General features: G+C 38.6%; 1 protein-coding gene across 4 annotated transcripts in view; it reads right to left on the bottom strand.

Annotated features, from left to right (window-relative positions):
- kcnh2b (potassium voltage-gated channel, subfamily H (eag-related), member 2b) overlaps positions 1-16147 on the bottom strand; it is a 225370-nt gene that overhangs the window by 191640 nt on the left and 17583 nt on the right. For all 4 annotated transcript variants that reach the window (XM_088322152.1, XM_088322155.1, XM_088322154.1 and 1 more), the window contains exon 3: positions 9614-9844. In XM_088322152.1, coding sequence (XP_088178278.1) covers positions 9614-9844 — 231 coding nt within the window. The remainder of the gene's footprint in view (positions 1-9613; positions 9845-16147) is intronic.

Below are 16147 nucleotides of genomic sequence, written 5' to 3'. Positions count from 1 at the left end.
CTCACTTTCACCTTTACTGCTCAGGCGCCCCCTGGTGGCTGTTAGAAAAACTGCATAATTGAGCTGCATCGTTGCATTAGCCATACGGTTGAAAAGACGCTGCTTACAGTCCAAATTTTACAGTATTGATTTTAATACTAGGCCAACATACATTCAATGTCATTTTTTTTTTTTTTCAAAAATCATGGGTGGACAAATTTGCATTTCTTTTACAGAATGAAATCCCAACCTACAATTTGCTGCCATGTTTGTCTGGCATCTTGCTGTTATGCTGTGCTCTTGGGACTGGTTTTTGTTTGCATTAGACAAAACAATGTCATGTAGTTGTCAAATATGACACAATGGGGCTTTAATAACTAGGAAATATCCGCAGTTAGTTAAAATAAGTTAAAATAAATATGAAGCGCCTTTTTTAGTACGGTAACTCGCAGTGTTTCTGGAAATAAATCTGTAAAATTTGATGTCAACCATCAACCTGAAATAGTTCATTAAAACTTTAAGGTTCCACTATGTATAATAAATAGCATTCTCTTTACTCTCTATGGTTTACTCTGTAGTAAAAATTGTATTAGAATAGCAACACACTTTTTTTTACACGATGAAGAGGAAATGCAATCTTTGGTATCAGTTTGGTCATTGTACGTCCATCTTGTCGCATTACCTCATACTAAATCGGGCTACATTCAATCCTAAAAGCATTGGGAAAGACACAATCCGATAAGTTGAATCAAACTAAGTGCTATTTTTACCCTCTGCTGCATACTTGAGTGCTCCGGTAAACGTTGCAAAGAAAGTGTGGGCATCGGTATTTAAAGCTGAAGCGCGGGTGGAAAGTGCCACGCCCACACAATGACACCAATGACGCGTCTTTGACATTGTTGAAGGCTTTGACTTTGGGGTTGGGCGGCGACATTAAGAAAAAAAAATGCCACGGAGGAAAGGAAGGCAATTTTGCAAATAAAGGGTTGGCGCACACAAACACAGATTTCAGACGCTAATACCCTACGCGTTAAACATCATTAGCTCCCCCTAGTAGACCTTCAAGATACAATGTCGGCGCTATCACTCAGCTGATTGCAAATTTACGCTTGGTCCTCTTCTAAAAATGAACATAGCAACATGTATTTGGGATACTTGTTTTCTCGCCAATTAGAATTCAAAGGATGAGAAAAGCCTTTGAGACAAAAACATAATTAGAAAACAATTATCAGTTTTAGACTAAGCATCTCTCAGATTCATTTCAAGAGACTGTGAAGAATTACTTGAGGGAAGGGTGTATTGTATAAATGACTGACCCCTTACGATTAGATACTTAGTGAGCACAGTGATATTTCAATTATGTTTGGCTATTAGTGCAACATTATAACCAGGGTTAACAGCTATCAAAATATGGATTTATCCAGTATGTTAATGTACATTTGTTTGCGTTTATTCTAACTGGGGAAAACCAGCACTTGCTTTCTTTTTTCTTGCTTATATTGTTGGTGTTAGATAGTCTACACACACATATTACAAATACATATGTACAGTTACACAAAATGCTAATTACGCCAAGATGTTAAAAATAATGATACTGAACCCATGGACCATTAAAAATATATCTGAAATGTCTTGCATCATAAGGGGATGGGGGACTTCAGCTAATGAAAAAATACAAACCATAATGCTAAAAATGTAGATATGTACGGTTAAATAAGACTTGTAGTGAACAAAATGAAACGAGAATGCATTAAGAATGATCTCAATTAATATTTTGATTATTGTGTTAAGGTATATGCTTCTTTTCCTACTCATATGAAAACCAGGGATTGTAAAGTATTAATACCAGGTATCATACAGGTACAGATACCAGCCTTTCTTAAGGTATCCGAGCTAGAACTGATTGTCGTTAAGAGTATCAGCTGCTATTGACCATTAAACAATCAGGAAACTGAAAAACTACGTACTTATGTTATCTGTACATGGTAAATGTATCAGTGACAAGTTGATTTTGGTTTCAGTCTAAAAAATTGTGGTATTGCTTGAATCCAAAATTTATTATTGAAAAAACGAACAAGCAGCAGCAGAGAAATGCATGTTTGCGATGCTACACCCACTGCAAGTTCCAGTTTCACCCTTTCACAATCTTTTTGGGATTTTTTTGGACCAGTACACGTTCAGACTCTTTCTGGGGAAAAAAAAGCCCAGCAGTGGTAAAAATGCCACTGTAACTGACTTAGTTCCTGTAAAAACAAAGCTAAAAATGGGATTATATAGTGATCTCCAATTAGCACAGCAACACTACATTAAGATTTTACATTTTGACTAAAAAACTGCCTTTCTAATATTGGATTTATTACGAACGGCTCCGATCCTTTTTTAAAGATATGTGCAGTAAGTAGGGGACTCAATCACGGGTGATTGATATCAGGGTCCTCCAGCAACTGCTAGCTTTGATTGACAAGCGCTGATGGCCCGCTGCCAAGAAGACAAATGAAGTCCTCAATCCGTGAGACTGAAGCCATTACCCGTTTGGATGTTGTTTATTTTCGCCCCGTCTTCATCTTTGGGCCCTATTACGATTGTGGATCTCTTGTTCACTTTGGTGGGTCCAGTGAGGAAAATTGAGTGAGTTCTTGGCCTGTTACCATCCACTACTAAGGATACGTTTAGCGTTTGATGAAACAAATTACTGAATTATCACAAAGGAAGACAAATGAAAATTTGAATACAAATGAAACAATAGACAAACGGTTGAATGAATTGTCAGGGATTGCTGTAAAAATAGGCAGAATACAATCTATCCAGCTTTCAATTTGTGTAGAGCTATTTTTATCAGACGCCTTCTGAGGTCCGTTTGGATATTTGTATCTTCCTATGGCACTTTTTAAGAGCTTGGGACTACAGTGTATCCGCCGAAGGATAGCTCAAACAGAAACATGATAATCACAATAAGAAAATGATGAAGTCAGATAATGAGTTTATGCTGATCATGACAAATCGTTGTTATCTTAGTCAACGTTGTGTTGTTTGAAGAACATGAGTTGTACTGTTACTTTTAACGACTTTACTTTTTCTTTCACATAATCGTCTTAACCTAATTCACAATAGCAGAGCACACCAATTGGGATTTTCTTTAGATGAAAATAAGATAATCATGGGTTTGCGTTTAAGCGAATACAGCCGTGATGGACCAAGGCACAGTAAGGCGTAAATGTCAAACTTGGAAATTAGTATATTGGTACAGAATCAAAGGGGGCAAATTTCAAATGTGACATCACTAGAGTTTGTAAGTCGATTCCAAGAAATCAAATAATATACAACAAAAGTGTTTCTTATGGCTGTCATTTGGTAGATTTTGTGGGTTAAATCCTCAAAAACAATACTCTTTGGTTTGCTCCAGAAGTGTATTCCCATGAGCTAGTATTTAAAAAATAAGAAGTTTGTCATAAAAGTCCAGTTCAGTTCCCGGTCTTCTACAGGAAGAAGAATGAGGTACCGTCCGATCATAAAGAACATTATTTTTCAATAAGATTACTAGTACACAACAGAAGGTAATTAAACAGAGTCTTCTACGCAATTACGTTAGGTCCCTTATCTGCGAATGAACAGATGGTAAGGTCTCTGCTGTGTACTTAACATCAATATTGATACTGCCGTCCGTTTTCAATAAACATGAATAAATGGCTGCCGTTTAGAAGGACGGTGCCGTGTTGCGTCTTTGCCAGGCTCTGTGTCACCGCGTGAAAAATTGCGTGAGTGTGCCAAGCTGCCTAGCATACCACATTAGGTGACTAATGGGGCGGACACAAAATACAGCGCTATCACAATTGTATGTGTCCTGATGAATTATTTGGGTGTCATCAATAACAAGGATGCTAACCCAGAAACAGGCTTTGTCAGGAGACGGATGACCGAAACTTTGACGACCGTGACACTGCTCGCTCGACGTGTTTGTTGTTTTAACCATACTCACAAGTTTGGACAATAATTGAAGATCATTTATGTTTTGACAGCTTTTATAGCATATCGTGAGTTAGCCTATTTCTCTTGGTACTTGTGTAGGCCCTTCATAGACTGGCATAGTCCTATGACAACAGTACCTTACAAAAACCACAAGTATACGGCCCCGTGCCTCTACTTTTCTCAGTCGCTTCTCTTGTGTTGTAAATAAAGAAAGCCTCTATTATATCTTTTGAAGAGGACATTTCTTTTGACCAAAACAACCAAATGAAAATTCATGCGTAGGCAAATGATGGCTGCATTAATGGTGATTGTCTTTTGGGAGCAATTTAGCTGCAGGTGGGACGATCCACCGCCGTGCCACGAAGAGTGCCAACCCTCCCGAGCGATTGCATGTCTATCTAAGTACTTTGCTTAACTACCGCTGCTAGGCGATCAGGAGTCCCTCCAATCAAACAGTGCGACATTTTCTAGTGGGCACTCCACGTGAACACAACAGAGCACCGTTGATAAACAGGACAAAAAAGCAGAGGGACAGAGGTTATGTATGAGGATTTGAAAGCAACTATGAAACTATTCATGAGAGAAAATGGGATCTCCCTACTTGCAGTAGCTCTCTCTTTTAATTTTTGCTTTTGAAAGTATCTACATGTGATCATCTTATCCAAAGTATACTACAATTCAGGTTTTTTTTTGCATACTATGCTCCTAAATGCTTAGCAGCAAAAATTCTTAAATGCTAGAGTATACGACTAACACAATGACAACTAGATATCGACAAATAAAAACACATAACACAGAATTGCAATTGAATGAATGGTCTTTATACAAAAGTATAACAAATTTGGAAGGCTTCTCCTTTCAGTGTAAGAAAGCAATCTCGAGCTGCACGCTAGCATCAGGAATTGCCGGTTGAGCATACTGTACACTAAACGTATCTTCCCACATGGCCACTAAAGAGTGCTTCTTTCTCAGTCATGAGCATGGCACATAGAATAACACTAAAAATGCACCAAATGCAATATTGCACAACCGTTACGATACAACGTTATCACGACAACCCTGTATGTAACATCCCACATGCTGACATTAGTGTGTAAATACCATGTAAATTATAACTATAGCCTTATTCCCCTTGTTTTATAACATTATCTTCTCTGTTCCTTTATCTTCTTGCTCATACCCTCACTATGTGTAAAACTGGAGTGTCATGCCCAATTTCGTTGTCACAATCTGTTAGCCCATTTGTAACAATGACAATAAAGGTATATTCTATTCTATCTATTCTATTCTAAAAATGACTTCTCAATGTGTGGGTTGGTGTTAGGGTTACGGTTGTCATAGCTTTTGAGTGGCTCATTGTCTACCATTGGTTCATGCACACCACTAAATAAAAGCAGAAGCGTGAGGGGAAATGGCTTGCCCGAGTGCCTCGTTGTCACATTGCGGAAAAGCTACTCGCATCTGTGGTTTTAAGCGAATGTATTATCAAAAGTTTAATACTATAAATGAATGAAAAAAATCAATTCCCCAAAGGGCCGGAAATGTGCAACCTTGCAGGTGGAGTAACAGCCAACTAGGCCAGTCCTTACTAGCCCCTGTATGCACTTCATGTGTGTATACGTGAGCATAGGTTTCCTGGAGAAGATGATTGATTAAACGAGTGAGCCATCGGAGTCGGACAATTGAGCGTGAGAGCAAGAGGGGAGATCTATCATGGTGAAGACTCTTGCCTGAGCTTGGCCCAAGATAAATGGGCTCTAACCAGTTGTGTGCATGTATGTGTTAGAACTGTGGTCATTCTTACGTGGGCATCGGTGGGTTTGCCTTTTGACCATTTCTTTGTTAGACTATTGAGCATTTTTGTGATTAGATATGATCATATTTGAGTACTATGAGTTTCCTGCTACCCGTGTTTGGGTCTATTGTAAACTACCACAAGTTCTACTTAAAATCGAAAAATCCAATGAAATCTTCATCCATGTGTCACTTAAAGACTTACCCCGGGGATGTTACCAGAAGAGTGTTGTCCCCCCAAATATTATTAAATCCAAAACTTTGCTTTCCATCTATTTAATACTCTCCATGTGGTGAGATTTGAATGTGAATATAGCATAAACATAGCAGTCCCATTCCAAAAGATCAGATGTATATCGGATTGGAGAACGCATATGAGAGTGGTCTGGGTCTGGTGTAAAAAAATTGGTTATGAGTCGGTCGGACAGACTTTGACAGATCGGATAATGGTCGCGTTTGTGCAAAAAATATCAGATTTTCATGTACACGGTATAAAGAAGATTTCATCCAAAACGGTAAAAAGAATGTCCCATTGACCAAAGCTAGGGACAAACAATCAAGGACTTTCTGATTTTCCAAAGATCCCACCTTTGAAACCAATGTGAAAAGTAGAAATATTTGTTTGACCTCAACCTAATGGCATTTATCTGCACAAGATGTTACTACGCAAGATAGGCAGAAGCCGCAGCTGAAATTGTGTGGAGGAGGAGAAAGGAAGACTAAACATGTGCCGAAAATCTAAAGCACTGGACAAAACAAAGCTGGGAAACTCCGATAAGAGTAAATACTATGCGTTTAACTTTTAGGAAACTGAAAACAGCCTCTATATGAATACATGGCTACGGCAGTTGTTATGTGTTGTTTTTTTGTGGTCACTACAAAGTATTCATGCCGTATATATTTTGGTTTATTTATTTAAGAAAGCAAGATTAAAACACATGACAGTATTCCCTTGATTTTTGTGGGTAATCCGTTCCATAACCACCCGTGTGACGAAAGTTTCCGGTAAGTAAGAATCATATACAGTTCAGGACAATCTCATAAATGCAGAGTATGTTGAGAAAATAAGGTATTTTCTGTAATTCATATCAAATAGCGGTTCATTTGTTTTTGTTCTTTGTCATGTAAACAATTATTTTAATTGCTCCTATCAGATAGTGAAATGTTTGGACGCAATCTAAGGGATGGGCAGGGCACCCGTATGATGCGGCAGGGGTAAACCAGTGAAAGCTGTCGGACAGAAGTGTGTTTTGACATGGCCACTTTCTCGCGGGACGAAAGCAGGACCAACTTAGGTGCCTAACTTGTTTGGGTGTTTGGGCATTTGGGTTGGCCATGGTTCAAAAATGTTTGTGTTTTTTGCTTTTGTTTTCCCTTTTTTATTTTCTTTGTTATTGTATGTGTTTGTCTTGCTATCGGCCACCCCTGGAGGGATATGACCAAGGTGGATAGATAGATAAATAGCTCCTATCAGCACCCGGGAAACAAGAAACAGACCTCTGATTTGTTTGAGTGCACTGGCGCTCTTAAATCGATGCCAAAATTCGGCGAAATTACCCGCATAATTACCCAATCTTGGCACAGTGGAAAGTTATTATTCTTTTAACGAGATTGAGGAGCACTAAAAACAAGTTTATTACGTCGTTTCACTCTTGAAAGTTGTCCTTTGACTCTGGTAAAAACATCTCGAAATGATCATTCAAAATGAAAAAGATGATAATAATAGAAAGCTGAAGACAAAAGCACCTGCTCTAACATTGTCACAGCAAGATTAAAAAAACAATTCCGTAAGAAAAAGCCGCGAGACCCCTCGCTCAATAGACCAAATGAGAATTTTGATGAGCGACTTGTTTGCGAAGCGGCCGCCCCAATACAAAGACCGAGTGGAGAAGAGACAGTTGGCGACACCTCATCTGCACCTCGTCCTTCTTCCTCTGACCAAGACCAGAATATGTGAGAGGGACACTTTCAAACTGTCTGCGTTTCTCTCCTTCTGGCTTCCGTGGCGATTCCTCACTTTCCCTGCTATGTTGTTTTCTTGCCTCTTATGTCTTCTTGCCCTCTCGTTTCTTCCCGGGCCTTTCATCTCCCCCGCCGTTTCCCTCCATCTGTCTCTCCCCGTCTCCCTTCTGTCGCTCTAGTGTCGGTTCGCAGGTGCAAAATGTTTAGCGGGCGCTTCGGAAAGGCTCAGGGAGTTGCCGGCATGAGTACAATGGTGGCACTTTAATGCCACGGAAGCTGCCTATTGATACCGATACCACGGTCTGTACGTAGTTGCCATTAGAAACGGTCATTTTCCACTGAGTATTTTTAGAAAGACAAAACACAAGTCATGGTAATCGAAACGATGATGGAGAAAACGCTAGACAAATGCTTTTGGGGTGGCTTTGAAGATAAAAATAGATACACGTCATAAATATTTTTCCATCAATACGGGAAAGACACGATCTAAGACGATCACTTGCACGGAGACACCGAATCTGCATATCAAAACAAAGACGACAAGTTGTTCATGCACAACAGCTTGCATACAAAATCAGCAGGAAGATAACAAGTGTGACACCGGATAAACAAATGTGGGGACCGGCTCCAACATACTGTAATTGGTGTTTGGTTACTTAGATTCTCACACGCTACAACATTGTGTCGCGAAAAATCCTAATGAGCTTGATCATCGAATTCCATTTATTTTAAAGCTTTGCTAAAAGAAACTGGAGGGGGGAAATGTCATGTTTCTCAAAATAAATAAAAAATTTTTTGAAGGGACATGAAAAAAAAATACATTTGGGGGTTGTTATATGGAAAAACAACCCAATTGTTTGTATTGAATATGTAGAAATTGATGTTTTGTAGCGCTTCAAACAAAGAAGCAGGAAATAGTTCTAGTTCTGGTATTACGAAAAAAAAGTGTGTATATAAAACAGGTATTAAACAGTTTCAGTAATTCCTTTTCATAAAATGTATTTGTGCTGTACAGAATTTGGAACTTTTATACTCGCTAACCGCCATCTTCAGGCTTGTGTCATCATTGCAGCCTGTGTCAAGCTCCTTATATTACAAGTAAGTGCATTTCTTAAATGCGTTCGAATAAACTCTTTCATGTTTTTTGGGGTTTGGGTTGGACTTGAAAAAGGCCTTTTCTTTCTTTCACCATTTTCACTCTACACTCACAAGCGCAAAGTCACTCTCCGACCGCCCGGCCCCTTTACGTTGCCCGAACAGCTTTACTAAAAGTAAAATAAAAGCAGATAGGCGAGGTGGGGAAAAAAGATTATAAGGGCACTTTGAACTCACTGTTAACACATACTTAATAGGGAAAACATGCTACGGTCATTTCAATTTTTTTAAGGACACCTCAAACGATGCACCCTACCTTTAAACATCACCACTGCAAGAAAAAGAAGAAAAGAAAAAGAAAAATTGACCGGTCATTTGGCTGATTAAAAGATTATTATTTTACATATTTTAACACAAATACTTTGATTCAAATATTATTTTTAATTCTAATGATTATTTTTTATAATTTTCATATCTTTCATAAATAGTATTTTTCTCATTTTTCCAGAAAAACAAGTTGACAAAAATAGAGTCAAATAGAAAAAAAAGTTAGAAATGGAGTACCAAAAAAAAAAAAAAAACCCATAGGGGGTGATCTGTTTTTTGGAACCTTGAATGAATAAATCGAGAGGGATCGGAATAGAGCTCCGAGAAGGGATGACGTTTTCTTATCAGGGAGGCCCTTCTCCCAGACCAGCATCCAAGTTCAAAATCCCCGGACGTCTTTTCGCCTTATTTCGAGCGTCTACAAACGTTTCAACTTAACAGACGAACATGGCGTTTTCCCTCACAACTCAGACGGAAAGTGTTTTCCTACCATCTTTGCGGTAAAGGTTGATCTCCACTTTCCTCTCTTCGGACCCCAGCAGGGCTTGCGCCATCTGCGCGATGGCCAGTCGCTTGGTGTCGGGTCCGTAAAGAAAGTTGCAGGTGCAGGGCTTCTGCATGATCTCCGCTCGCGAGTAGCCGCACAAGTGACAAAAGCCATCGTTGCAGAAGATGATGGCGCAGTTCTCCACGCGTGCGTTGGCGATGACGAACTTGCGACCTATAGGAAAACAAAGGCCGTTAGCGTTTTCAAGGGGCTGAAAAGGACACGACTTTTCGACGTACAGCGGTACCTCTGTATACGAGCACCTCTAAACACGAGAATTTTGGTATACCAGTTTTATTCGCAGCAAAAATATTGCTCTCTATGCAAAGGGAAGTCATTTTCACGAGCAGTCCAAGAGGCTGCCACGGGAGACCGCTCGCCGCTTGTGACCGCTCACTGCCAGCATTAGCTCGTCCAGTTTGCGCATGCAAACTGCTACAGGAAAAAAATATAAAAACTGGTACTGTATTAATTGTTTGGGTGTATGTTCATTTAAATTTACAGTAAGTTTAATTTTAAGTCTGGAGGGACGAAAGCATGACCAACTTGGGTGCCGAGGTGCTTCACTTGTTTGGGTGTTTGGGCATTTGGGTTGGCCATGGTCAATTTTTTTTGTGTTTTTTGCTAGTTTTTCCTTTTGTCTTGCTGTCGGTCACCCCTCTTGAGGGATATGACCAAGGTAGATAGATAGATTTTAAATGTACAGTAATTGCTTGTATATCATCTTCGCTGCAAATGTCTCCCCTTGCGTATGATCAAAAATCCTCCTCATTAAGCAATCATAAACCTTAAGAACACAACGTGGAGCTCACTCATAGCAAGACAGACTATTTAGACTACCTTAACAATTCTAGCAATCTGCTACCAGTGACTGAAACCACTTGGATTAGAGCCGAATTGTTATAGGGCGTACGCAATTTTGTACGATCGAGTTACAGTGAAAACATACACATTGACAGGTGTGCAATCTCCGTGTCTCTTCCATGCACTCCTGCTTCCTCCGCACCATGCGCACACATTGGTTACGGCTCCCTGACCATCCCCGTAGTAAATTATCATTTTATTTCATTGAAATATTTTAATTTGTCTTTCGTCCATCCATTATTTGCACCTCTTATCCTCAGCAGGGTCGATTTTTCTTGTTACAATATTTTTGATGTTAAATTACTTTTTGAATGCGTTTTAAGTGATCAGGAAGATGTGTTTTTTCGCTATTTATGGTTCACTTAAATGCTTCTGGGAGGACGGAAGCGGACCAATTAGTTTTTAATTATTTCATATTACACGAGCAGTTTGTGCTATGAGCACAGTCCTGGAAGGAATTAAACTCGTAAAAAAGGTACCACTGTCCAATTTCGTGAAGCATTTGACTGACTGTACTGTAATTACTTATTAAACAGTCACAACCCATTCAAGAGACAGAAAGGAAGAAAGCCTCTGAAAATATTGTTTTACCCTTTTCCGTTCCGAAAAAATGTGTGTGTTTGCATGGAATCATATAACAGGACAATGCACCACTCTCCGGTCTCCCGAAATCCCAAATCAAGAGCCTTCAGCTGGTACAAAATGCTGCAGCAAGGCTTTTAACTAAGACAAGAAAGTTTGACCCCGATTTTAGCTAACCTGCATTGGCTCCCTGTTAGCTTAAGATGTGATTTGAAGGTTCTGTTGGTAGTATACAAAAGCATCCTTATGTTGAGGATTTTGAGTTTTCCTTTGCCCTCATGTAGGTTTTATATCAGGGGATGGTGTCATAATAGTCTGTGGTTTGCAATAATCTGTGGTCTGTGCAGCCCTTTGAGACTCTTTATGATTAAGGGCCAAACAAATAAACATGACTTGACTTGGCACACTTAAGGAGATGAATCTCTTGTCTGATATACTGAATCACTCAGAAAATAAAGACAAATTGAGAAATTGATGGACTGCAGATCTGAAGCCAAAACGTGTTAATGAATGAATGAGGAGCTAGAGAACTGTGAACTGAGACCAAGAACTAAAGTGATCATAGTGGATACAGAGTGGAAATCTAGCATGCATGGAAAAAAAAAATATCAGTCTATGGTAGTTCTACCAACAGTTCATCCTGGCTTACCTTCCGTCGGAAAACTACCATCGAGCTCGCTAATAAAACCCATTTCCTCAACGCTATGGTAGAAACATGGTGACCTTCAAAGAAAGAAGCTATCAAGGGACGTCTAAAGATTTTGCTGGGCAGCCAGTGCTCCAGCAATGTGTAAACACATTTTGGTAGCACTAAAAAGGCTATTTTTCAAGTAAAACATGTCCATTATAATGCCGACAAATTCTTAAGAGCTGCAAAAGAGATTTGTCAGTGCAACTAGCAGAATTCATTTGGGATCGTAAAAATGTAACTATAATTTACTGGGATGATTATTGTGCCAAGGAAGAAGAGGCAAGCAGGTCATTAAAAGAAAAACTGAAAAATCCTTTGCCGTCTTCAGCGTTCCATTTTAGGTGATCTTCACAAAATAGTTCAGGTTCATTTTGTTCCAGCAGTTGTTCTGATCTGGTATGGGAGATTTCAGTGTTTGACATTGAGCTTGTTATTAAGAAAGAAGGTTAGTAACAGTGAAAGTGTACAAATGGAATCGAGTATTGTTGATAAAATACTCTGGAAAATAACACTTTTGTATATTTTCTTACGCATGCCGGATGAATACATACATTATCATATAAAGATTTAAAACAATGTTATTTGAAGACACAGATTACACTATTGAGATTTGAAAATGTCTGTGGTAGAAAAGCGTGTGTGTGAATGATACCAAAAAAGTGTAGTCAATTTGTTTTAGGGAAGCACGTTCAGGTAGAGACTGATATATTAGCTCTTATCCTAACATTAGTTTGGCAATCAAGCGTGTGTGTTTGCGATTGGGAAAGCATAAAAAGAACACTAAATGGAAGGCTGAGTGATTAGCTGTTACCATAACATTAGATTTTCAATCGGGCTCTAAAACAGGAGTGGCCACACTTTACAATTTGCGAGCTCCATTGAAATGTTAATGCGCTCGTTGTTTTAAGGTAATATAATTAGTCGTATTGGCATTTTTTTCATTTATCAAAATAAAAAAAATCGGGGAGCTATTTAAGTTTTTACATACCGGTACCTTTTTACGAGTTCCTGTTAAGCCTCATTTTATTTGCTGCACTGTTAGTTTTTGGTTTAAGTGAAAGGTGAGTCATATTAGTTGTGTTGAATTTCTAATTTATTTACGGTGCAAAGCTTTCAGAGAACTATTAAAGTTTTATTTGAATGTATAACAAATATTCTATTTCTTTTTGCATTATTAAAAATGTCTTACGCCAAATATCAAGCTTTCACAGCAAATCAATATCAGCTCCGAATATTGGTTGTCAGCACCGTCTTGTTTCTAACAATCGGCCCTGAAAAAAAAAAACCTTCTCGGTCGATCCTTACTCCGTCCAGTACTTCAATAACGTTCGGATTAACTCTACATTTATTCACATCTCAATCTCGAGACGGATCTCGCAGTCCTGCCAAAGCTTTAAAGTATATCACGGCTTCGTTTTTGTAACGCCATCAACTGTTTATTAAGGCTTCACGTTGTGGCTTCAGCCGGCCATTCCCACAGGAGACGCAAGTGATGGAAAGCCTGTTCAGATATTCATGGAAACGGTGAAGATTCGTCGTGCGGTTGTGCTTGATAGCTCGCCTCCATGAATTAGCGGCGGCGGCGGTCCTCGGAGCACCGTAAAACTTGATAGGTTTGTCTTGCTGCAATGAACGTTTGGTAATCGGACGGCTGAAAACCCGACCACGTTTCACGGTTTTTCAATTCGCATATATGCTCTTTAATCATTGATAATGGCCTAGAAACAAGATGGCTCGTTTCATGCTGTTTAGCTCGTTTGGAGGGCTTGATGTGTTTTTTTCTTGCGCAGCATGAGTGTTGTAAAAAGATGCAGATGAAGACGTTGGATAAATCAGCAAAATTCATGCTGTCAAACAGCACGGCACGACGGCTGAGAAATACGATATCCCGATCTTTGTTTTCGTTCTTTTGATTTTGCATTTGACTTTCGAACACATCGTTTGTCTTTTGTTAGAGAGTTTATTTTTAGTTTTGGGTTGTTTGGGGACTCGTTTCTTTTGGTGACTCAAAATTGCAACAATAAAATACTTTATTACCTTACCTCTCTTATTTTGCATGGGACGCATTGTTATACTTTTTACAACAACAAAAAATGGACGTTTGTATTGTATACATATTTTATCCTGCTTCTTAGTACTCTGAAATAAACCTAGAGAACATTTTTAAAAGGAAAGAAAATGTCTGCTATTTGAGGACATGAAAAACTATGAATTTTTAGACACCCTAGAAGCATCTGAACGCATTACAAGGAACCTAATAAATCAATAACAGTAAACATTTAAGTGGCTTATACAGCTAAAACTTTATTGTCACATTATAGTCACAAGAAACATAGTAATTGCAAAGGCTTGATAATTGCATAGGAAATAGGAAGCATGATTACAAAACCTGCATTCGTATAAAATCTGCACGAGAATGATATGAAAGTAAAAAGGTTGCTGCTATTATTCTTTCTCAAATTCATTTAGCTACGATCAAACATAAAGGTTTGTATTATTTTGCATTCATGCATCTTTTATACACTGTTCATGTAGTCAAATAGTTTTATTTTTAATACATGAAACTCATTATCATTATGTCATGATTATCTGACCTGTATAAAAATAATAACTGCATAGGCTTATGCAAAAAAAGTGATGACATGTTCCCAGATGAATTACCATATGTGTGTATAACACGATTTTTAGATCTAAAAAAGAAATCAAACTTAAGTCGCTAGTATACATGTTTTCTAATTGTGTATTTTTACATGTTACATCAGTCAAAAAATAGTGCCGACCACAATCGCAAAACATTGGGTGGAACTAGAATTGAACTCAGGAGGCAGCGGGGAGAACGCTGAGCCCTAACCACTAGACCACTACTGATGTTGCTGACATACGAAAAGGCATTAGGTTTTATCTCATTCTCACACTCATTTTAGAAAGTCGTCCTGAAAGATATACTCAAATGCAACAAAGCACAATGAGGGAAAAACCTTTTTGATATCTGATGAATCAGATTTTGAGGGACATTAATTAAATACAGTATATACAATATAGTAGATTTTATGTTGGTATTGTGTTCATAGTTTACATTGTCAATAAATGATTTCAATCATGGCTGCACGCATTCAACAATGTCCCTTACAAAGCTTAGTTTGAGCTGAGAAAAAGTGATACCAAAGTTAATACCAATTTTTGGATTAGGGGTGCGAGTTATACACAAGTGCACATTCTAAAATAATATTGGACAATCAATTACACATAAAAGATTGGTTGCAATGATTGATCTCTGAATACATTTTGCACTGTTGCACGAATAACCGAAATGTAATCGATATCGCGAGGTGACGTAGTGCGAAAGTGTGACCGCAAAACACTGCAGTTTTGTTCAAGGATTTCTAGTTCCAGTTCGATATTTTAGAGATCAAGTGTTTGGCCGACAAGAATTGTCACATTGCGTGGTTTTACTGCACTGGCCAATCAAAAGCAGAGTTTAACGGCACCAGCCGATAGTGGCAAAGCAAAGTTTGCACGACTTTCATAGGGTGATGTAGACGCCGAGTCAAGCAGCCGGGCGTACAACTGGCAACCAAACAAACAGGCCAACTTGTAACTTTAGCGGCTCCCAACATTGAAAATGACTATCAATTAGATCGGACCCTGAGGAAAGTCCGGAAAGTGCAAAGAAAAGCTGATCACTAACGAGTGCTGCCTCGATTTTTATCACATCCGGGAATTAGCCGAGGCGTCATCGGAAGGGAAAGCTAACAGCCACCACTGCCGAACACAGCTATTCACTAACGCCGGATCCATTACCAACTACCAAACAGACAACTTGGAGCTACTACTCAAAAAAAAAAACGCTACATTCGTGACTCATCACAACAACCTTGCAGAAGTTAGTTACCTGACGCTAGCGTGTAGCTAGCCAGCCTCTCTCGAAATTGATTTTATTATACTGAAAGGGGTAGCCCTCTAATTAAGTTATACTTTTGGTATCATGAGAATAAAGACTATTTATTCAGCTGCAATTATATTTTTATTTGTAGATATATAGTCTCTAAGGACCTCATCTCGAGGTAAGTTCGCATGTCACTATATTTAAGTTCTCTCCAAAAACAAAACAAGCACAGAAATGCACTTTTTTTGTAAAATCGAAAATCGCATCGAAATTGCAGTACAGGTCTGAAAAATTGCAGTAAGGTTTTCTTTTTTTTTCAAAATCGTGCAGGCCTAGAACTATTGTATGTAGGGTTATTGCATAAATGTATTATTCTTATTATAACACATTTTCTCATATTGCAATGAATATGAGAGTGGGATGTTGAACAAAGCTACTGTAAAAGCACAAAAAT

This window comes from Urocampus carinirostris, chromosome 18 (assembly GCF_059441175.1).
Source record: "Urocampus carinirostris isolate Australia breed hairy pipefish chromosome 18, RoL_Ucar_1.0, whole genome shotgun sequence".
Taxonomy (NCBI): Eukaryota; Metazoa; Chordata; class Actinopteri; order Syngnathiformes; family Syngnathidae; genus Urocampus; species Urocampus carinirostris.
Note: the sequence above shows the minus strand (reverse complement) of the source record. Positions and strands in the feature narration are given on the sequence as shown.